General features: G+C 39.4%; 1 protein-coding gene across 7 annotated transcripts in view; it reads right to left on the bottom strand.

The window, feature by feature from the left end:
• RAVER2 (ribonucleoprotein, PTB binding 2) overlaps positions 1-23,206 on the bottom strand; it is a 101,015-nt gene extending 77,809 nt beyond the window's left edge. For 3 of the 7 annotated variants that reach the window (XM_027113985.1, XM_027113984.1, XM_027113986.1), the window contains exons 1-2: positions 22,898-23,205; positions 3,512-3,578 (exon numbers count right to left, since the gene is read on the bottom strand). In XM_027113985.1, coding sequence (XP_026969786.1) covers positions 3,512-3,578; positions 22,898-23,146 — 316 coding nt within the window. In that variant the 5' untranslated portion in view covers positions 23,147-23,205. Of the gene's footprint in view, positions 1-3,511; positions 3,579-11,438; positions 11,644-22,897 lie in introns of those variants that run through there. The other 4 variants (XM_027113988.1, XM_027113987.1, XM_027113983.1 and 1 more) reach the window with 3 other exon arrangements.
• Positions 23,207-24,858: the final 1,652 nt, after the last annotated feature.

Here is a 24,858-nt window from a genome sequence, read left to right as displayed (position 1 = left end):
CAATTTGGATTTCTTTTCTTTTTATTGTATGACTGCTGTGGCTAGGACATTCAGTGCTATGTTGGATAAAAGTGGCAAGAGTGGGCATCCTTGTCTTGGTCCTGTTCTTAGAGGAAATGCTTTCAGCTTTTCACCATCGAGTATGATGTTAGCTATGGGCTTATCATATGGCCTTTACTATTTTGAGGTTTGTTCCCTCTGTCCCTACTTTGTTGAGAGTTTTAATCATAAATTGATGTTGAATTTTGTCAAAAGCTTTTTCTGCATCTATTGAGATGGTCATGATTTTTATTCTTCAATTTGTTAATATGGTTTATCATATTGATTGATTTGCAGATATTGAACTATCCTTGCATCCCTGGGATAAGCCCTGCTTGACCATGGTGTATGATCCTTTCAGTGTATTGTTGATTTCAGTTTGCTGATATTTTGTTGAGGATTTTTGCATCTATGTTCATCAGTGATATTGTCCTGGAATTTTCTTTTTTTGTGGTGTGTTTGGTTTTGTTATCAGGGTGATGCTGGCCTTGTAAAATGAGTTCAGAAGTATTCCTTCCTGTGCAATTGTTTAGAATAGTTTGAGAAGGACAGGTGTTAACTCTTCTCTACATGTTTAGTAGAATTCACCTGTAAACACATCTGGTGCTGGACTTTTGTTTGCTGGGAATTTTTTGTTACTGACTCAATTTCAATGCTCTGGTAATTGGTCTGTTCATATTTTCTATTTATTCCTTGTTCAGACTTGGGAGACTGTGCATTTCTAGGAATTTGTCCATTTCTTCTAGGTTGTCCATTTTATTGGCATATAGTTGTTCACAGTCATCTCTTATGATCCTTTGTTATTTCTGTGGTGTTAGTTGTAACTTCTTTGCCATTTCTGATTTTATTGATCTGGGCCCTCTCTCTTTTTTTCTGATGAATCTGGCTAAAGGTTTATCAATTTTGTTTACCTTTTCAAAGAAACAGCTCTTAGTTTCATTGATCATTTCTGTTGTTTTCCTAGTCTCTCTACTTCATTTATTTCTGTTCTGATCTTTATGATTTCTCTCCTTGTGCTAACTCTAGGTTTTGTTTGTTCTTCTTTTTCTAGTTCATTTAGGTGTAAGCTTAGGTTGTTCAAGAGTTTTCTTGTTTCTTGAGGTAGGCTTGCATCTCAGTAAACTTTCCTTAGAACTGCTTTTGCTGCATCCCATAGATTTGGATCATTGTGTTTTCATTTGTCTTCAGGAGTTTTTTAATTTCTTTTTTGATTTCAATGATACAATGGTTGTTTAGCAGCATTTTGTTTAGCCTCCACATGTGTGTTTATGTTTTTTTCAATTTTTTTCTTGCAGTTGATGTCTAGTCTCATAGTGTTGTGGTTGGAAAAGATGCTTGATATGATTTCAGTTTTCTTAAATTTACTGAGACTTATTTTTGGCCTAGCATGTGATCCGTCCTGGAGCATGTTCCATGTGTACTTGAAAAGAATGTGTATTTTGCTGTTTGGGGATGGAAGTCCATTAAGTTCATTTTGTCTAATGTGTTGTTTAAGACCAGTGTTTCCTTATTTTCTGTCTGGATGATCTGACCAATGATGTAAGTGAGGGGTTAAAGTCCCCTAGTACTATTGTGTTACTGTCAATTTCTCCCTTTATGTCTGTTAATATTTGCTTTATTACTGCTGTATTTTCTTCTTGCATTGATCTCTTGATCATTATGTAATATCCTTCTTTGTCTCTTGTTACAGTCTTTGACTTAAAGTCTACTTTGTCTGATATAAGTATTGCTACTCCAGCTGTTTTTTGATTTCCATTTACATGGCATACCTTTTTCCATCCCCTCACTTTAAATCTGTGTGTGTCTTCAGAACTGAAGTCTTTTGTAGGCAGCATATGTATAGTTCTTGCTTTTGTATCCATTCACACGTTCTATGTCTTTTGATTGGAGCATTTAGTCCATTTACATTTAAAGTAATTACTGATAGGTATGTACTTATTGCCATTTTGTTAATTGTTTGGGGATTGTTTTTGTAGTAACTTTTTTGTTCCTTTCTTCTTTTGTTCTCTTCCCTTGTGATTTGATGACTATCTTTAGTGTTATGTTTAGGTTTCTTTCTCTTTCTTTTGTGTATATCTATTACAGAATTTCGGTTTGTGGCTACCATGAGGTTTTTATGTATAAATCTCTATATTATTATTTTAATTTGCTGTTTTAATTTCAAATGCATTTTAAAAACCCTGCATTTTACTCCCCTCCCCCCCATTTACTGTTATTGACATCATATTTTACATCTTTTGGTTTTGTGTGTCCCTTAACTACACATTTCAGATATAAATAATTTTACTACTTTTGTCTTTTAACCTTCCTGTTGTTGTGTTGGTTAGATTCTGACAGGGCAGGCTGCAGTGCTGTGGTGGTCCTGAGGCTGGTGTCTGCCCACTGGTGGGAAGGGTTGGGGTCCCGGGGATCCCAGGGCTAGTACCCGCCCACCAGGAGGTAAAGCTGGGTTCTGGGGCTTGGCTGGCTAACTGATAGGCAGAGTTGTGTCCTGGGGTCTCTGGCTGCAGGGCCCGGGATCCCAGAGCAGGTGTCCGACTACTGGTGGGTGGGGCTGGGTCCCAGGATATCCAACTACAGGGCCCTGGGTGTCCTTGAGCTGGTTTTAGCCCACTGGTATGCAGGGCCGGTTCCTAACACAGTTGGCTGCAGAGTCCTAGGTGTCCTAAAGCTTGTGAGATTTTCTGGTAGGTGGGGCTGGTTTCTGGGGAAGCTGGCTGAGGGGCCCAACATGTCTCAGTGCTGGTGCCGGCCTGCTGGTGAGTCGGCTGGGTCCTGCCATGGCAGGCTGCGGGGCTGTAGTGGTCTTGGGGCTTGGGTCTGCCCACTGGTGTATATGGCTGGAGCCCAGGATGTCCTGGGGCTGGTACCTGCCCACTGGTGTGTGAGGCTGGTTGAGAGGCTAGAGCCAGCTTGCTGGTGGGCAGGGCCAGAGCTCAGGGGGGTCTTGGGGCTGGTACCTGCCCACTGGTGGCTGGAGCTGGGTCCTGTGGTCTCCGGATGCAGGGCCCTGGGGTTCCCAGGGCTAGTGCCTATGCACTGGTATGTGGAACTGGGTCCTGGCCCCTCTGGTTGCTATGGGCTCAAGGGGTCTTAAGGCAGCCTGGCCGCTGGTGAGTGGGGCTGTGTCCCCACCCTGTTAGTTGCTTGGCCTGATGCATCCCAGCACTGACCCAGCAGGGCCAGGTCAGGCACTAATAACCTAGAGGGAGGATTCCAAATGGTGCTTACCAGCACCAGCATCCATGTGGTAGAATGAGCTCCCCCAAATGGCTGCCACCAGTATTATATTAATTTATGTGATTAAAATTTAGAATAGTATTACCTCCAGAAAATAAATTAAGTAACATGTATATAATTTAATGTTTAAGAATTTCAGAGATTAGCTTAAGAATAAAAAGACACTTAGCTTTTTTGCTCTATAACGACAACCTGCAGAATTAAAATCAGACGCTTAGAACAGAAATCTTACCTGTTCGCTTATTTCTGTCCACATAACAATACTTTAACTCATAGTCTTGTAATAAATCATGAACTTCCTGAAAGAGACAAAACATGAACTCAATAAACACACAAATGCAGTTAGTAGATGATCCAGCTGTAGCAGCCGACCACCATTACCATCACCATCCCCCATGTAAAAAAATCTTCCATGGATCTCCATCACTTATTTAAATTAAAGGCATTCAGGCCCACCAGATATGGCACCAACATACCTCTGCAAATACATCTCCCAATATATCCCTACACATGCCCATATTCCTGCTCAGATGAACACTCATTCTCTCATGAGTATACCATGCACAATCCTCATTCTGAATTACGCTGATACCTCGATCTAGCATGGGGCAAACATACCACTACAGCTCCCAAACTTCATCTAGAATCACATGCTTCCTTTGAAATCCCAGCTCAAATGTTCTTCCATGAAGATTTTTCCAATTCTTTTCCACGGAACATCACCTCTCCCACCACTATGCTAACAACGGTCATACTTTATTTATGCCTCTCTTACACAAATAATATAAAATGTTTCTACTTGTGTTCTACATACTGAGTTTTTAACAAGTGTTACACCTGTAGATGGTAATACCAGCATGTAGAAGAAATAAATATAAATTAAAACCTAATTTAGAGGTCCCTGGGTATGAAAACAAGTAACAACCACCAAGGTATGGTATGTAGTCCAATTTATTTCCCCTTGGCTCCCCAAGATGTTTAAACTGGCTTTCTTGTTTGTTCAGTTTCTATTACTAATCCAGTCTGAACTTTTAAACTGTGATATCATAACTTCCATCCACCTGGGAAAATACAGCATATTTCCTCTGTATTTCTCCAATCCTTTCTGTTAAACTGATAATACTTGAGTACAAGAACTATATTTATCTGTATATTATATATATTGCTTTGAGCATACTAGGCACTCACATAAACATTAAAGTGAATATAATTTATTTTGTCATTGACTTGATATTAAGCCTTGAAAATTTTACTCATAATATACAACCGATGTAGTTATTATTTTTTAAAGGAATTGAACTATCACGTAAGTGGACATTTGGACCCCAGGTGAGACAGTGGTACAGCCAACCTGTTCTATTTTACAAATGAATACACTAAACAGACATAAGTGCTAGGATGTTAAGTTTGCAACCTAAACTAATTAATTCAGTAATATAATAATAATTCTTACTACTGATATTTTTATAGTTAACATTCATTTAGTTTTTACTAGGTACCAGAACACTGAACTTACTCCTTTCATTAAAAAATCAGGAAACCAGAGCAGAGCAAATTCAAGTAACTTGCCAAAGCTTACACTCAGTAATTTGCTGAGTATACATTCACCAATTGGCTTGGTTCTAGGGACAACACTCTTAACCTCTATGCTATACTGCCTTATTTCTTCCAGGATTAACTGAAATAGTATACTACCACAGTTAGTTATAAAACCAACACCACAATGTCCGAATAAGTGATCATATGAAAATGGAAAATAAGTAAGAGGACAGTTACAAGTTGAGAAACATTTTCTCTTTCAATCCAACGTAAGGGAGTGGGGGAGACTGATATAATAGGCAAAGTATAAAAATAGTGCTGGGTGAAACAAAGACAATCATCTTTGAGATAAGAAAGATAAGAAAGGTAAAGGTGATAATTTAGTATTCTTTATCAGTAAGTCAATATTAGAAATGTTTTAAAATATATATACTTATCAAATGTGTAAAATATTGTTTGATGAATTACATAGTAATATGATCAACATACAGATTAGTTTATATATTACCGCTATGGTAATTTTTTGTCTTGTAAGCTTCAATATTTTCTTGAACTTAAACAACAGTGTATTGTTCATTAAGTAAACATAACTCTCTCAGCAGCATACCATATATATTTTGCCAATCATTTAATTTAATATTATACTTTATATAGAAGGTGACACAGTTTTGTTTGAAAGGATCCAGTGTGTGCTTTTAGTTGCACAAACTTTAATCTCTCATTTCACTAGTTAACAGCTGTCAAATGCCAGATAAAGAAAACATGATACTGCTCTTCACTTGATCAAGTCTCCGTAAACAATTGACATGTTATATTACTCATTTAGCTAACAGAACCACCTAAGTTTTCAAAGATGCATTTTGCCAGTTGGAAATTTTATTTTTAAAACACCCATATTTCTAATCATAGCTTTCCTATGTATCAGACGTGGAATACAGATTTGGCCAACTGGGAAACTTTACAAAGCTTCCTGCAAAGAAAACAACAATTATTTTTCTCCATGCCCTGGTTGCCTTGACCCAGGCAAAAGTGGGTCACCCCTCAACTTGAGCCTCAGCAAGTTGGCCAAATTAAAAACTTAAAACCTGAAAGAGAGTCCTAACAACCATTTGCCAAAATTCTACTGTGCTCCACACCACACAAAACCAAAAGGACTAAAATTATGTCTCCCTGTTCTAATCTAGTTTTATGACACTTTCAACTTACAAGCTAACTTTAAGGAATGAAGTTGCACCTTTGATGCAAATACTTTGTCCTCTGACTAGCAATATCAGTTACACATTTCTTACAGTAAGATGAGCTCATCGATTTTGGTAATTGTTAGATAGCTTTAGTAACCTATTTCCAGACCCGATTCACCATCACCCCCTGGAATTAAATGAAAAGTTTTCCACATATGAAATGTTTTCTGGGGAGAGGTTTAATAGCTTTCAACTCAAAGCAGTCTGTTAATAACCCCCCAAGAGTCAAACAACCATTGTTCTAGCTGGTGTGGACTTCTTCCTGAATGAAACCCAGCCTTAGTTTTAAACTTGAATCACACTGTCTTCCAAGCCCTTTGCAGACTTACGTTCTAAAAAGGGCTTTCATAGATTAAAGCACTTTGCTTTTAAATTCCACTTTTTTGGAATGAAAAAAATATTTTTATTTATGTTCTTTTAAAATTGTAAGTGATCTGATAATACAAAAGGATTATCTGTAACATATATTATGAGGCATAATAATGAAATAAGCACCCAGGAGCTCTACACCAAACTTAAAGACTAGGACATTGGCAACACTGTTCCATCTAACTATGCCTTCCTGCACTAGCCCATCCCCCATAGCTGGAGTCCTCAGGCAGCTTTGTATCCCCAAATAATACATTGTTTTGGTTTGTTTCTGAGCTTTATAAAAATGGTATTATGCTATTTTTAATCTTCTTTGCCTTGCTTTTTATACTCAATATTATGTTTCTAAAATTCACTCATGATCCACACGGCTACTGTTCATTTATTCACTATGGTTTAACATTCCATTCTGTGATTTTAGTATGGTTTACATATCTATTTTTCTATCAGTGAATATCTGATTTGTTTCCAGGTTGTTGCTATTTTGCTACTGTTTCCTATTAAACTACTGTCACCTTCTTGTAAATTTTACGTATCTCCTGGTGTTCCTGTGCAAAAATTTCTGAAAGTGGGAAATTCCTGGGCTATACACATGCAAAGGATCGTCTTTACAAGAAAGGGCCAGCTTCTTTACCAGAAAGATTGTTACAGTTTACATTCCCATCGATGGTATATGGGAGTTCTTACAATGCTTGGTCTCATCAGACACTTAAATTTCGTCAATTTAGTGGATATAAAATCATACCTCCTTGTGCTCTTGATTTGCATTCCCTTGATTAATAAGGCAGGGCATTGTGATGGTTAGTTTTGTGTGTGAACTTGGCTACAGAATCCAGTTCTTAAGTAATCTACGTGTTGCTGCAAAGGTATTTTCTAGATATGGTTAATATCTACAATCAGTTTACTCTAAGTGAAGGAGAGCACCTTGGATAATGCAGGTGGGCCCCATCTAGTCAGCTGAAGAGCTGAAGAGAAAAACCGAGGTATTCTGGAGAAGAAATCCTGCCTCAAGACTGTAGCATCAACACCTGCCTGAGTTTCTAGCCTGCTGGTATACCTCACAGATTTTAGACTAGCCAGCCTTCACAATCAATCAGTCAATTTCTCTATGAATGTATATAGTATAAATACATATTAATATAAATTTTATATATGTTTCTCAGAAGAACTCTGATACAGGTTATTTTTCATATTTGTTTACCATTTATTTCCTCTTCTGATAAACATTTACTTATCTTTATTGCCCATTTTTCTATTGTGTTCTTTTTGTTTTTGTTTTTTGCAGTACGCGGGCCTCTCACCGCTGCAGCCTCTCCCGTCGCGGAGCACAGGCTCCAGACACGCAGGCCCAGCGGCCATGGCTCACAGGCCCAGCCGCTCCGCGGCATGTGGGATCCTCCCAGACCGGGGCACGAACCCATGTCCCCGCATCAGCAGGCAGACTCTCAACCACTGCGCCACCAGGGAAGCCCTATATTTTCTTCTATTGACATGTAGAATTTTTTTTTAATATTTTGGATACTAATTCCTTGTTGGGAAGCATATTATATATGTATTCCCCTAGTAAGTGGTCTGTCATTTTATTTGTGGGTACTTTTGGTAAAGAGAAGTTTTTCATTTAATGAAGCCAAATGTATCAGCTTTTTCCTTTAGAATTTCTGTTTTTTGTGCCTTAAGAAATCCTTTCCTACCCAAGGTCATACGATAGTTTGTCTTCCAAAAGTTTTTAAATTTTTTCTTTCACATATCAGTTTTTAGTCAGCTGGAGTTAGCCATATTATTCTAGCCATAATTTCCAGTACAATCTTGAATAGAAGTGATTCTGGTATTGCTCCTAATCTCAAAGGGAAATTTTTCAATATTTCACCATGGAACATGATTGCTTTTGATTTCTCTAGATAATCTTTAAGTTTGAGGAATTTGTATTCTATTCCTGTTTGCTATGAGTTTTTATTATGAATGGGTGTTAAATGTTATCAAATGATTTTTCTGCATCTACTGAGATGACTTAAGTCCCATCTTCATGCCAGTCATCTCCAAATTTTTATCTCCACCTCCAATTTCTCTCCCGGGCTCCACACCTTTACAAGCTATTGCTTGCTCAGAACTGCATTTGAATGTTACACACCAGATAATACTGTTTTGGGCCCAACACAAGGCCCATCATATGATACATTTCGTGGTACTGGCTGAGTAAATGCGGTGTCAATTTTAACTTGGCTAAACTTTTAACAGCTTTCGATACAGCTGTTTTGCTGGAAAGTTCTTTTGAATACCTACTCTTTGCCAGGGGAACATTTTGACTTGGCTTAAAAAAAAATTAAGTAAACTTTCAGCTTTTTTATTAGCAGTATGATAATTTATTGAATGTTTACTTTCTCTCAGGCCCTTTATTGAAATAACTTTGTTTAACCCTAACAAACCCATGATATGGATTTTAAAGTTGGATGTTATTATCGATTTTAAAGTGGAAGATATTGAGGCCTAGAGAAGGGACTTGTATAGACAGTATGTAACGAATCTGGGATTCAAACCCAGGTTGACAGACCTTAGAGCAAACACAATGAATACTATATCTTAAGTATCATCAATACAAAAATAAAACCTATGAACTATTCATTTCCATCGCATTCCTAATGCTTACTGCATCACTGACCTCCTAACCTTAGGACAGAGATCAGGGTAAGAACAAAGTTTGGGAGATAAAAACAAAAACAACATAATTTTACTTTTTGACAGCTAGAAATCTGAAAGCATCACTCCCTTGTTTAAATATTTCAACGGATCCTCATTTCCCTTAAAATAAAATCCAAACTTCCTTAAATGTCTTACAATCATCTGGTCCTACTTAATGTGCTAGCCTTATATTGAATCACTACCCCTCTCAAACTCTACTCCTTATCTACTCCTTATCTACTCCTCTCAAACTCTACTCCTTACACAATGCCCTAACTCTTGGCCATGCTTTTTCTTTTCTTTAGGACTTGATATATCTTGTTACTACCACTATGAATATTCCTCACTTCTCCCTTTCTCTCCCTTCCCCTAGTTAATTTCTCTCTCCCTGGTTTTCAGCTTAAATGAGTTTCTCTAAGAAGCCTTTCTGAATCTCTCAGGTGTGGAGTAGGTATCTTTCTTTTGGGCTCCCATAGCATTTTTTACTTTTTCCATTGCAACACTTATAGCACCTATCATCTGTATTTTAACTGCTTATATATCTGTATCTTCATTAGATTGTAGGCTTATTAGTAGCAAATAGCATGTAGCTGGCCTTGTTCGTAAAAAAGTCTCCAACATTTGGCAAAAAGCAGACCTTGCATATTTGTTAAGTGCATGAATATCTGTTTCTACATATTACCTTTATCAACTCCAATACAGTATTTTTCTAAGATTATTTTACCATCTGAACATAAACCAGTATGTTTAAAGTGCTCAAAAAGAAAAAACAATTACTCTCTTCACACTAACCTGATACATAACTCACTTCTTCTTTAAAAGAAAATATTTACATACCTCAAATTAATGAATATTATATATCTAGCAGTAAGAGGTTCTCCTTGAGCAGTTCTTGCTTATAGATATCCCCAGGAGATAGATTTACATAACCATGTCTCCCAAAGAATAATCCTACAGAAATCACGATCTCCTTTTCTCTGACACAAATGTTTTCTCTTTCCAGTATCACCCGGATGTAATACTGTATTCGTTTTCCATTGCTGTGCAACAAATTAAATTGCTTAAAACAATCCCCATTTATTATCTCTCAGTTCTGTAGGTCAAAAGTTCCGGCAGGCTCAAATGCATTCTCTGCTTAGGGTCTCTCAAGGCCCAAAATCAAGGGCTTAGGCAGGCTGGGCTCTTATCTGGAGGCTCTAAGAAAGAATGCACTTCCACTCATTAAGGCAGTTAGCAGAATTCAGTTTCTTGCAATTGTACAACTGAAGTCCCGATTTTCTCGCTGGCTGTCAGCTGGGGACCACACTCAGCATCTAGAGACTGCTCTAAAATCTGTGTATGTGGCCCCCTGCATCTTCAGACCCAGCAACAGTGCATCAAACACTTCTTGTGCTTCAGATCATCTGACTTCTCCCTCTGCTACTAGCTGGAGAAAACGCTCTGCTTTTAAAGGGCTAGTATGATGAGATATGGCTCACTGGGATAATCTCCCTTTTGATACCCCTAAGTCAACTGAGCAGTAACCTTAATTATATCTGCAAACATCCCCTTCTGTCATGTAATGTAACAGTCACACATGTGATACCTTATCACATTCACAGTTCCATGGATTAGAAATCTTGGGGGGCCATTTCTAAATTCTGCCCGCCACAGCACCACTAATAATAGATATCACTTACTGTACCCTTACACATATTTCACACAAAATATCTTATTTCATACCACAGGTTTCAGAGCTCAAGCAAGGTGAGGAGGATATCTGCCCAGAAGGAAACCCCAGCACAGAGAGTCAGAACTCAGGCAAGGTGAGGAAGCCTTCTGGCCAGTGGAAGAGCCCAGTACAGAAGGATGGAGCTTATACTGGATGAGGTGGGTGTCTGCATGCGGGAGGGCACAGTCATCTGCAAGGGTGATGGGAGATTGATTACTTAAAGGAGGATTGTTCAAATAAGTAAATATATTAAGGACAATGAACACCAGGTTTCTCACTGTCAGAAAAAAAAAGTAACAAACATGGAATGGGAGAAAACTGGAAAGAACTCTACGGAGTTAGACTGCAATTTGATATATCAGTGTGAACTCATTCCTTTCAATAGACAGACACATATAGGTGTAAATATATGTGTGTACACACATACATACACTCATATATTCTCTTGCTCTGCCTACTAAGAGGAACTGACAGCAGTGATATCTCAGCGGCAATGAGTACATCTAGTTCCCAGATCTTGGCTTCTTAATAGTATTTTCCCCCAAAAGAAACTAGGCTTTATAAAAGTCATCTAGGGCTGCCATAACAAAATATCATAGACAACAGAAACTTAATTTACTCACAGATCTGGAAGTCAGAATTGCAAGATCAAGGCTCTAGTTGATCTGGCTTCTGCTGAGATCTCGCTTCCTGGCTTGTAGATGGCCACCTTCACCCTATGCCCTCACATGGCCTTTCCTTGGTGCTTGTACACATCGGGGTTGGGCTGGGGGTGAGGCACACAGCAGAAAGAGAGCTCTCTGGTGTCTTTTCTTCAATGGCAATAATCCTATCAGATCAGGGCCCCACCCTGATGACTTCCTTTAAATTTAATTACTTCCATAGAGACCCCGGCCACACTGGGGGTTAGGGCTTCAACATATGAATTTGGGGGAAAACAAGCATTCAGTCTCTCATGAAATGGATGATTCAAGAGCTAAAGCACAGAAAATAAAACAAGCTGCAACAGCGTATCGTGTCAAAAGCAAAGGGAAGTGCTCAGTGAATGACGGGGACATGTCAAAAGTACATAGGACCAGTAGACAAAATACAGAAGCAACCTAAGTGTCCATCAAAAGATGAATGGATAAAAAAGATGTGGTGTGTGTATATATATACAATGGAATATTAGCCATAAAAAATAATGAAATTTTGCCACTTGCAACAACATGGCTGGACCTGAAGGGTATTATGCTGAGTGAAATAAGTCAGAGAAAGACAAATACTGCATGTTATCACTTACATGTGGAATCTGAAAAATACAACAAAATATGAATATAACAAAACAGAAACAGACTCACTGATATAGAGAACAAACTAGAGATTACCAGTGGGGAGAGGGACACGGGAAAGGGCACAATGGGGGTAGAGGATGAAGAGGTACAAAGTACTATGGAAAAAATATATAAGGATACAATATATGACACAGGGAATATAGCCAATATTTTATAATAGCTTTAAATGGAGTATAATCTATAAAAATATTGAATCACTATGTTGTACCCTTGAAACTAACATAACATTGTAAATCAACTATACTTTAATTTTAAAAAAAAAAGGACCTTTCCCTTAAGTGTGTGCTAGAATTAGTGACTTGTTTCTAAAGAACAGTGAATGGGAAAAATATTATCTTTACAGAGGAGCGATGTGGCAGACATCATCTTAAGGAAATGATCAAGGTTAACAACACCAGTGAAAGTCATATTGATGTCATGTACCCCATGAAATGACATGATCAGAAGTGGACTTTGCCTCTGTGGAATTCTTCCCAAAATTCCGTAACCCTAATCTCCCATGAGAAAAACATCATACAAACCCGAGGGGTGTTCTAAAAAGTTTCTGACCAAACTATCAAGATCAAGAAAAACAAGAAAAGACTGAGAAACTGATGCAGAATGGAAATTAAGGAGATGAGATGTGGTAACTAAATGCAATGTGGTACCCTGGACTGGATCCTGAAACAGGAAAAGGACATAAGTGAAAAAAACCAATCAAATCCAAAGTCTACAGTTCAGTTAATAATAATGTAGCAATGTAATCTCTTAGTCTTGACTAGTGTACCTTGGTTACAAGATTTAACATTAGGGGAAACTGGGTAAAGAATATATAGGAACTCTATGTACTCTCTTTGTAACTTCTTTTGTAAATCTAAAATTATTCCAAAGCAAAAAGTTTATTTAAAAAGAGGACATAGGAGCCAGCTTAAAGAAGCTCCCACTGTCCAAACGTAAAACAATTAAAGCATCAAGGTAAGTAATGATAGTAATGGAGTATAAACCGCTGGACAACATAGGAAACCAAGAGTTTATTTTTGACATAAAATAATAAATCAATAAATTGAACACTAGAAAGGGAATACAGGCATACCTCAGAGACATTGTGGGTTTGGTTCCAGGCCACTGCAATAAAGTGAATATCAAAATAAAGTGAGTCACACAAATTTTTTGGTTTCCCAGTGCATATGAAAGTTATGCTTATACTATACTCTAGTATATTAAGTGTGCAGTAGCATTATGTCTAAAACAAGTACATACCTTAATTAAAAAATACTTTATTGCTAAAAAATTGCTATCCGTCATCTGAGCTGTCAGCACATCATACTCTTTTTGCAATAGTAACAAAGATCACTGATCACAGATCACCATAACAAATATAATAATAATGAACACGTTGGAAATATTGTGAGAATTACCAAAATGTGACACAGAGACATGAAGTGAGCAAATGCTGTTGGAAAAATGGTGCCGACAGACTTGCTTGATGCAGGGTTGCCACAAACTTTCAATTTGTAAAAAATGCAATATCTGTGACAAGCAAATAAAGAAAAGCACACTAAAATGAGGTATGCCTGTAGAATATTTATACAGTCTTAACTAAAGTATCTCCTCTCAAAAATCCTTATTAATTACAAAGGGAAAAACTTTGCTTATAGAAGCCTGGCAGATACCACTTTAATAAAAGTCAATCAGAGGGATCAAAGTTAACTTTATCAGCAATGGGACAAATCTAAAACGTGCATCACCCCGTGATATTCCTGCCAAGGTTATGTAACTTGAGTCTAATTATGCAGAACTAATCTAATTATATAGAATGTCCAAATTGAAGGACACTCTATAAAGTAACTGGCCTGTAATCTTCAAAAGGGTCAAGGCTGGAAAAGACAAGTTATTCCAGACTGAAGACTAAAAAGACACAACAACTAAGTACAATATATGATTCTGAACTGGATCCTTTCACTATAAAAGATATTAATGGGAAAACTGGCAAAACTTAAATGCGATCTGTAGATTTGACGGTAGTATTTTGAGTTTGATGGTAGTGATGTGTTTATGCTGGAGAAAGTCCATATTTGTAGAAAATACACAGTAAAGTACTCAGGTTGATAGAGAGTAGGTCAATGCTCACTCTCAAACAGTTTAGGGAAAAATAGTTCTTTGTACAGTACTTACGACCTTTCTGTAAGTTTGTGATTATTTCAAAATTTAAAATTTCCCAGATTCACATGTTCTTGTTTATTGCCATTACTTCCACTCTAGATCAGGATGCGAAAAACGAACAAGGTATAAACTCAGAGAGAAGGAGACTGATCTGAAGTCAAAAGCCAGCAGCTGAACTTGAGGGTAACAGAAGATCCAAAGTTCAGGAAATAAAGGCAAGCTGGGAACTAGAAGCAGATAATCACTGTAGTGGGTTAAGGGAAGATATAAAAACTGATTAGCTGGGGCAAAGCGGATAGGGTGGGGCGGGCTGGAGCTGGGTGAAAGGGGATGGCAGGAAAAGAGGCAAAGAATATGCGTGCAAATACAGGCTCAAACAAATACAGTGAATTCTAATGCTATCTTGGCATTCAGGTGGTAACAAAAGTTTAACAGAAACCTTCAAATTCACAAAGAAAATGTACAAGCATAAGGACGAAGGAAATCTAAAGATAATGAGAGTAAATAAGCACAAAATTAAGTGTCAAATGCCTAGAAAACAAGTTGAGAGACTCACACTAAGTTAGAGACTCAGAAATCGAACAAAAAAGGGAAACTTTTCATAGCAATAAATACTTATTGTGAATAGTCTTGATATGTTTTAAAGAGACATTTTCTTTACATTAACCTTGTTTTTTTTTTGCGGTAGGCGGACCTCTCACTGTTGTGGCCTCTCCCGTTGCGGAGCACAGGCTCCGGACGCGCAGGCTCAGCGGCCATGGCTCACAGGCCCAGCCACTCCCGCAGCATGTGGGATCTTCCCGGACAGGGGCACGAACCCGTGTCCCCTGCATCAGCAGGCAGACTCTCAACCACTGTGCCACCAGGGAAGCCCTATATTAACCTTTGTATCAACAAATACTCATTGTGAATAGTCTTGATATGTTTTAAAATGACATTAATTTTGCATCTGTGTTTCCCTATCAGTAAAATGAGAATAAAAAAATCTGATCTCACAGCCTTGAAAAAAGGATTAAATATAATGTAAATGAAGCTCGGTGCCTGGCAACAGCAGGCATCTAATAAACAAAGGTTATTATTGTTATTATAGAAATCCAGAGAAAAGAGAATTTGCTCTGGCTGAGGGATTACAAGGAGATCTCAACTAGACTACCATACTCGATTTCGGGCGCCACATTTTAAGAGATGCAATGACAAAATGATAGTGGTGTGCGTTCAGAGAAAAATAAACAAGATGGTGAGGAAACTCAGACTCATGTCCTCAATGTAGTGGTTTGAAGGAGGTGAAGTTATAAGTTAAAAAAGAGAATACCATAATTTCTCTATGCTACTAGAGGGGAGAAGTTGGATCAAGAAATCAAAATTTCAGGGAAATAAATTTTACATATTTAATATAAATAAGACATTTATAACAAAAGCTGTCTGAAGATGGAGTAGGATACCTTACAAAACAGTGATTTCTTTGAAACTAAAGGTGTTAAAAATGTGCTAGAAACCATGTGTTCAGGACCCTGTAAATTGTGTTCATGTCTTAAGCAAAAGGGTTGGATAAAATGTCTTCTACCATCCTTTTCAATAATAAAATTTCATGATTTTTTAACTAAAATTCTGTATTATTTAGGATAGTACTGGTTGGTAATAACATAAGACCCAACTTGAAATAAATGAAAAATAAAGGGAAGTTAGGGTCTTGCATAACTAAGAAATGCAAAGGTAGGTCAGGCTTCATATATAGTTTGATCAGGGCTCTAGCTCAGCCTCTATTTTTCCTCCCTCCCTCCCTCCCTCCCTCCCTCCCTCCCTTCCTTCCTTTCTTCCTTTCTTCCTTTCTTTCCAGGTCAATCCTGCTTTGGATGTCTGCTCTGTCCTCAGAATGTCAGCTACAATCTGAGCAATGTGTCTCTGCATTCATATCCCGTGGGAAGAAAGAATTACCTTAACAACCAAAGTCCTAAGCTTCTTTATTATACTAGGCTGAACTAATCATTGTGGCCAAGGGACTACCATGTGCTGACTGGCTTACACCCAGGTTATTGCCCATCCTTTAACCAATTCCAATGGCAAAAGAGAAGAATTCTGTTTGTTGGTTTATGTCACTTCTACAGATAGGGACAGAAAGCAAATCCACTCAAACCATGCAGTCCCTAAATAATGGAGGGCAGGTCCTCAAAGGAAAATCTGGGTGCTACTAGGAAAGACAAGAGGAAGAACGGAGACTGAGTAGGCAACAGCGTCAGGGTCTCAGCAAGAAACAGATGGCACACTCAAAGACTAAGTAACTGGAGAGAATTTTTTAAAGAGACTATCTACAAAAGTTTACAGAAAGCCCATGGTTAGCAACAGTCAGTCCCCTACAACCCCTAGGCCTAATAAAGGCAAGGGGAATGATTACAACAACCCAGAGAGCTTAGTTGCATGGAGGGTTCCATTGGAAAGAAACTGTGACCTTTGAAAGAGGAAACAGCCAAGCCACAGTAACCTCACAGAGATGGAGCTGGGTGAATAAATGCCCCAATCTCTCTCTCCTCTGCCCTTTGATCTCCCACCAGTGGCTCTGGCCAAATGCAATCAGAAATCAGAGAATAAGAGAGCCCCGTTAGTGCTTTTCACAGTACAGTCGGCCTCCGAGGACACAAAGCAGGTAAGAAGGGTGGAGAAAGGTCTGGAGGAAAAAAATGGAAGACATTCAGTATAGCAACCAAAGACAATCCTCTGCAGAAAATCATGAGCCAAAACAGCTAATACAGACAAGTGTTCTAGGCGGTCTGATGCCCCCACTTCTCACCCAGTACCCCTCAGTGCACACTATCACCTCCGACTGAGGCGACTGCCTCTTAGGCAAACAAAGTAAAAACAGAGCCAGGGTTTCTAATAAGCAATTATAGATATTTAAATTTATAGATGATTTTGTTTTCTTTCTTTATGTCTTAACATTCTTTCATCAGCCTGTTTCTGCTGGGCTAAGCAGAGCTAAGCATAAAGCTTTTTGCCCACAGATGAGAGATGAGCCCTGGAGACCCTAAGGGTCACTGGCTATAAGGTAGGGAGACGTCTTTGGACTGTTTAACACTCAGCATTGTGATGCAAACCACAAAACACTCCTCTTCTCAAATGTGTTTTCAGAGCAAGAACAAGCATTGCTGAAACACTTTTTAAAGAATTTCTGCCAAGACTAGAAATTCACTGAGCCAGTGGTGGCCCAGAAATGTAGAAATATATTCCTTTAGCAGCTTTCAGTGTTCTTGTTACACTGGGAATAGGATAATAAAATACACAGAAGAGACACAGAACCCGTAAGTTAATTCTGATTAACTACACTAAAAAAGAAAACATAATAGATAACTTTTAAGTAGTACAAACTACTACACTAAGAAAAGTAACTTTTGGAAGTAAGCAAAATGACATTCTCAATAAGAAAAAGAATGATTTCATAATGCAAAAACATCCCAGTACTGTCAGTTTAAAAAGAGGCAATAATTACTGAATATACTGTTAGAGAAAACAAATCATGTATATTTTTAAATCCCACAGTTAAAGAACACAAAGCATGTGAGAAAATTCTATTGGTTTTTTAATAACAAAAGAAAAATGGGAATAAATAGATTTTAAAAGGAAAATCAACCAGAGTTTCCTACATTTGGTGGTTTGTTATTCTAAAAAGTGCTGTGCTTTCAAATGGGCCTCTATGAATTAACCATCAAGCTTCTCAACTAACTACCCTAATAGAGTACTTTGAAATGAAAGTTAATAACACCCAAAGTGAGACAATAGAATGTTTCTCCTATTTAGCCCTAAGCACTTCACATTTTCTTCTAATTACACAATAAAATCTCTTTCAGATTTTGAAATAAATACAACAAAAACAAAATACAGGTACATGCATACGATATGTAAAAAAACAACTGAGTGAACTCAAACAATATAGTAAATAAATGTCATTATTTCTCCAATTTGAAACCCCAGTAGCAATGCTACTGAAACAGAATCAGGTTAACCATAAAATATAAACAATTTATAGAAATACAATTAAAAACCACATATTAGGGCATTACCTTAACTAATCAAAATTCTAAAGTCAGAGTTGCAAAAGACTATTCACACATATAGACACACACATATACACGATAGCTACAATGAATAAGAACCAGTGTTCACAGCACTGTTATTATTCACGATAAATAATTCTAATTATTATAAATATTATTCATGATAAATTAATCACTATAATAACATTCCAAAACACTAACAAAGACAAACACCAAATCACAGTGGCATGAAGTACTCAAGGATGGAGGTAGCTTTAAAACATTAGAGTAGAATCCAATGTAGAACCAATAAAATATGAGACTAGAAATGTAGGCAGGGGCCAAGTCACAAAAAGCCTAGAGTCTAGGGCTTCTCTGGTGGCGCAGTGGCTGAGAGTCCTCCTGCCGATGCAGGGGACACGGGTTCGTGCCCCGGTCCGGGAAGATCCCACATGCCGCGGAGCAGCTGGGCCCGTGAGCCATGGCCGCTGAGCCTGCACGTCCGGAGCCTGTGCTCCGCAACGGGAGAGGCCACAACAGGAAGAGGCCCGCGTACCACCAAAAAAAAAAAAAAAAAGCCTAGAGTCTTAGAATTCTATCCTAGTATGTCATGCTTCTCAGGTGAGGTCTGAGTACTCCATGGTAATACAGGAGTATGGAAAAATCATAGGATAATTGTGGTGCATCTTCCATAAGTGTCAAGTTTATGTAAAAAATTTGGAGGGAAGTTAAATGAGTTTGTCACTGTTTTTATATTAAATCCAATTTTCCTAGAGCATAAAATTAATGTGAATTTTTCAGACAGAACATGAAGCTTCAAAGCAATTTCACTCTTGCCATAGGCTAATTCAGGTTCACTATTCCTTACAATTTGAGGAGAAGAGACAAATGAGGGAGAATTTGAGGGAAAGTTTGAGAAGCACTGCTGAGAATGTGGAGCCAAAGATTTTTGTTGTTGTTGTTTTCTCTTGTTTTGAATAGGGGAGTGATATCAGATTTGTGCCTTGGGAAGCTCTCTCAGGGAAACAGTAAGCAGGATGGGCTAAAAAATAAGAGACAGCACAATAATGACGGTAAGTGACAAGCAGAAAGGTTGTAACTCTGCAAGAGATGAAAAGGATATGAACCAGAGTTGAAGCTACGAGAACACAGAGGGCTGGGAGGATTCCGGAAAGCATAGGATGATCACCAGACAGCGCCTGACAGATGCCATAGTAACTATTCTTTTGAGCACTTATTAGTATAAAGGCGTTCATTTTTTTAGAGTTAGTATTTCTACTACTGTAAGGTATTTGACATTTGTACCTTTAAAAGCTCTCACTTAAAAATAATACCTTCATGAGAGAGTGGCACGGACATATATACACCACCAAATGTAAAATAGATAGCTAGTGGGAAGCAGCCGCATGGCACAGGGAGATCAGCTCGGTGCTTTGTGACCACCTAGAGGGGTGGGATAGGGAGGGTGGGAGGGAGACGCAAGAGGGAGGGGATATGGGGATATATGTATGCATATGGCTGATTCACTTTGTTATAAAGCAGAAACTAACACACCATTGTAAAGCAATTATACTCCAATAAAGATGTTAAAAAAAAATAATACCTTTAGTGTGCCTTCTAATCATAGGAAATGTAAAGTTGTGGGATGCTATTTGGTATATGCTGTTATACCAAAAATTAAACAAAATATGAGTAAGACTTATGAAAACTATGTTTAATAAAGAAAACACCCATGTTTTAAAAATGTTAAGAAAAAATTATTGGGTTCCTACTGATCAATCATCAACATAGCTTTTCTAGAAACATAACTATACAGTTTGAGAACCAGAGTTAGGAATGACTTTGATCCTTAATGTGATATTCCAGAATAAATGAACACAGACTCTTCTAGAAAAGAACAAGAATTTGGGTATTTAAAATATCTGATTACTTAGAAACTGAACAAAAAGTAGTAACTTTTTTTTTTTTTTTACCATGTTAGTCATTTCATAAGGAGGAAACAGGAGTTTATCCAGCTGATACTGGCTAAAAGATACAAAATAAGATTAAACTTAATTCTTCACTAGTAAGTTGACAGTAAAATGCAGCCACTAGGTAAAAACAGAATTATAATTGTTAAGGTAAATAAAAGATAAAACAAACAAAAAATCCTAGCAGAATATATTCAAGAAAATATTACAACTTGAGAAGTAGATCAAGTAAATATTAATTTTATTGAACTAATAAAAATAGCAACTCAGTTTAAATAATCTGAAGAAACGAGTGTCTTTTAATTGCTTTTAGAAATTAGCACACTTCGGTCTATTCTACTTATTCGTGTAACACAGACCATTGATATTTATAATATGATTGTGATCAGAAAACTTAGGAAAGGTACAAGCACTGAAGACAATAGAGAAAAGAAAAACACTACTCAAACAAATGTTATCTGTAATCAAACACTGATCTGTTTAAATTTTAAAACTACATTATCAGAAATATTTAAAATAATATTTTGTTATGGAAATCATCATAGAAAAAAACAAAGGCTAGGACAAGTCTGGAAACTAGTTTCTAGGTCCTAACAACTTTTAGTTATTTATTTTTTGCTTATAGACGAAACTCTTCAGCTCTCAAAAAGCATGGCATAAAAATTTAAGATACTTTACTTGGCAGTAAAAGACCCAACTAGACATACAGATCTTAAACCAACTTTATTTGATAGTCTATGCTTGCTACCTTACAGAAAAATCCTAAAATTTAGGTGAAACATAAATTCATAACAGAGAAAGAATATCTCAAAAATACAAATCAGTGTAATTCTCATAAAACCTCTCTCCATCACTAACAACAGGTAATTAACTGTTCCTTTTATTAGACTCTTTAATATATTTTTTCAAGTCTCTTGAGAAGGGAATGAGAAAGATACCAACACCAAAGGAAGAATAGACAGAACTATCTAAAATTTTTGGTCCAAATATTTTGAAAATTAATGCAAAGAAATGTGATAACAAAAATAGTTGACATTCTACAAAGGAAATTAAGACACTTCTCCACCTCTCTTCTAGATGATCTACACACATAGCTGCTATTTCTTCAATTTTTTTTTTTAATTCCATCTGCCTTTTCCAAGCCTCCCTCTTTCTGTGCTCACTTGCTGTCCTATACTTGCGTGGGCACGGGAAAGTTGCTTCTATGAAATCAGTCCATTGCAGGTGTCCTTATAGCATTACAGAACATCACCTGCCTGAGGGGAAGTGGACAACCATGGAAAGAGCTGAAGGAGGGATGAGATGTACAAACACTAACAGAGACTTTTTTACATTGTTTTTGAAACAAAATGGCCCTTCATGTATATGGGTTATAAGGTTACATGCTCACATTTATTGTGAGTGGCTATGTAAGGTCTAGTTACATAGTAATGAGGCATTGGTCTCAATATTTAACGGATCTAATGGAAGAACCGCTGCAGTTATCAACAGGCAGCTCCCCTGCAATTCCATGCATCCCACTACAGGAGGAACTACACGAAGTGCCCCAAATCTGCAACCACCAGGACAGACCACCCTCCCCATCCCCACAAAATATAGAAATTCCAATTAAATGTGAAAGATACGTGAACATCTAGACAAGAAACCCTTAATAGTCAAAGAAATTCGATTTTTTTTGGTAAAAAAAAAAATACATACGCACAGGAAAAGAAAGATAATACTCCACGTTAACAATGGTTATCTTTAAGTATCAAAAATACAGGTGATTTCTATTCCTCCCTTTGCGCTTCTCTGTGTTTTCTAGCTTTCCTATAATGAGCACGTAACTTTGGTAATCGAGGATAAAAAAAAAAAAGTCAAATAGATGCAGAGCTTAAAGCAACAGTTAATCTGGATCAAAGACACAGAGTAGCCTATCTTTAAGCCTCCTCGGAGTCGCTAAGGAACAAATCCTCCAGTACTCGGCAGGGAGAAGACGGCTGCAAGGCTCCCCAAACCGCAGCGATAACCTCTCTATTCCAGGGTCTTAGCAAACTGAGGGGACAGAGTTGTTTCATACAAACTTGGTCAAGTGCTCCTGCAACAGCAAAACTCACTCCCAGCTTTCCCGTGACCCCACCCCCCAAGGCACATCCAAGTCGCGAGGACCCCGTTGAGACCCTGCGCCAGTCTCAGGGTGCTCCCGAAGACTTGTCCCCCACCCCCAAGCTGTGCTCCGCAGCTCACCTCCGCTCTCCTTCACTTACTTCCCCGACCCCTTCCCCCAGTACACCACCCTGGGCCATGAGGGGAAGGAAGGAACCAGCCGAACTTAGAGACAACGCTCCAGATTCCCGTGACCTTGGACAAGCTCATTCGCCTCTCCGAGCCTCAGTTTCCTAATGTGCCTCCTTCGCGGGATGACCGCGGACTCACAAACCCCGGGGGCTCTTTAAAAGCCAAGGACCGTTCTCGTAACTCTGCACGACCCCCTCCTCCCCCGCACCGCTCCCAGGCGCCGGGCACCAGCCTGGACACCGGGGGATGGGGGCGGGAGGGCGTGGGCAGCTTCTCTCTAAAGCTCCTGCCCCGTAGCCCCCGGGACGCGTCGCCTCGCAGCCCGTCCCCACACCTGGCAGTTGCTGTCCTGGGGCAGGTTTTTCACCAGGATTTTTCTGCGGTTGCTCAGCTCCCGGCGCATCCGCTGCAGCCGCGCGGCGACCTCCTCCGGGTGCAGCGCGGCGGGCGCCGGGCCCCGGGCGTCGTTGCGCGCCTCGGCGGAGGGGTCCGGCCCGCGCGGCCCCGACTCCGGCTCGGGCCCCGCCGCGCCGCCCAGGCCCGCGCCCCCCTCGCCGCCGGCTCCCGCTGCCGCCGTCGCCATCTTCCCGGGCGCCCGCGGCTGCGGGCTCCTCGGAGGCTCGAGGGGAAGGGAGAGAGAGAGCCCGAGGAGGCCCGGGCGGGGGCGAGGCGGGCCGAGGCCGCGGAGTGGGTGGGGGGAGGGGGAGGGAGGCGGCGCCGCAGCCAGCAGCCGGCGGGCGGGAAGAGGAAACCTGAGCGCCGAGGAGGAGCTCAGAACCACCTCGCGGGAACTTCCCCCTCGGGCCCCCGGGCCCCGCGCACCGGCGCGCCGGCCCCGCCCGCGGGGACCTCTACGCCGCCCCCCGGACACCTGTGCCGGCGCGGGCGGGCAGGCGAGCTCCCTCCCTGCAAGGCCCTAGCGAAAGCCCAGGTTTGGGCTCTGGAGATGCGGCCCTTTGGCACCGGCTTTCCCGGGGGCACTCGGGCCCCAGGCGTCGGTCCCCGCGCGGCCTCCCCACGTGACACCGCAGCTGTCCCCAAGCTCCCCTCGAAACTCCCGCGCTGGGGCGGCTCCGGGGCTGCAGACGCGAATTCAGCCTCCCCAAACCCGGGGAGGCCCCTGCCCGCTCCGGACGGTGACCCTTCTTCTCTGCTCAAGATGTGCTCGTCTGGCAGAGAAGTTTGAGTTTGCCATGAAAAATAAAATTTGAGGTTTTCTAGGGAGTACAAAAAGGCAAGAATTCTGGAGGCAATTTTATATATTTGAAAAAACCTGATCGCAAAGTATTTTCCTGTGTCTACAAGAAAGCCTGTGCCCTTGACCCGTCCCTCCGTTTCTTTTGTACGTTTCCTAAAATGTAAAACCTTGATGCTTGTATATGCAGCATATAAAGGGGTGCCGAAACAAAGACTAAAATGGAACAGGAACTGTGACAGAGGGTTGGCGTTAACGCTACTTGGAACATTATTTTAATTGAAACGTTGAGGGAGAGTTACACTGTAGAGCTAAGTCACAGTGATGTTATCAGATCAAACAATTGGGCAGCCTTTGACTGGCACCAGCCCAAATGACTATGAGTAAAGAGAAACATGCATCTTAAGTGTGTAGCATGCAAATACACCCTCAAAAAAAAAAAAAAAAAAAAAAGCCTGTTTAACAGGTTATTCCGTTGGGGGAAAATATTTTCAGTAAATGTCACCAAAAAGTAAAACCAAAAAAGATTTTTAAAAAACATACTATGTATTCAGTACCTACCTTTTGCCCCCATGTACTTCTAAGTACATTACAAATGTTTCATTTACTCTTCACAATAATTCAATTAGGTAGTTTTTATTTTCTTCACTTTACAAGTGAAGAAATAGAGGCAGGTTGCTTAATTCTAAAGCCCAACGCTCTTCATAACGTAAAAAGACTCATCTGTCACCTCTCCATCACAAAATAATGACTGCTGATATTCCTGCACTTATTCTCTGCCAACAGATACTTGTTATCATTAAAATGATTCTGCACTGGACCCATGTTCATACGAGCACTATTGTCAATAGCCAAAGGGTAGAAACCACCTGAAAGGTCCATCTACCAATGAATAAACTATAGTATACGCATACAATGGAGTATTGTTCAGCTATATAAAAAAAAAAATCAAGTACTGATACAAGGTGGATAAATCTCCAAAACATTATGCTAAATGAAAGAAATCAGACACAAAAGGTCACGTGTTACATGATTCCATTTACATGAAATATTCGCAAATAAGTAAATCCATAGAGACAGAACATAGGCTGGTAGTTACC

Source organism: Aethalodelphis obliquidens, unplaced genomic scaffold (genome assembly GCF_003676395.1).
Source record: "Aethalodelphis obliquidens isolate GAN/ISIS:26980383/991018 unplaced genomic scaffold, ASM367639v1 scaffold13, whole genome shotgun sequence".
Taxonomy (NCBI): domain Eukaryota; kingdom Metazoa; phylum Chordata; class Mammalia; order Artiodactyla; family Delphinidae; genus Aethalodelphis; species Aethalodelphis obliquidens.
This window is presented reverse-complemented; position numbering and strand designations above follow the sequence as displayed.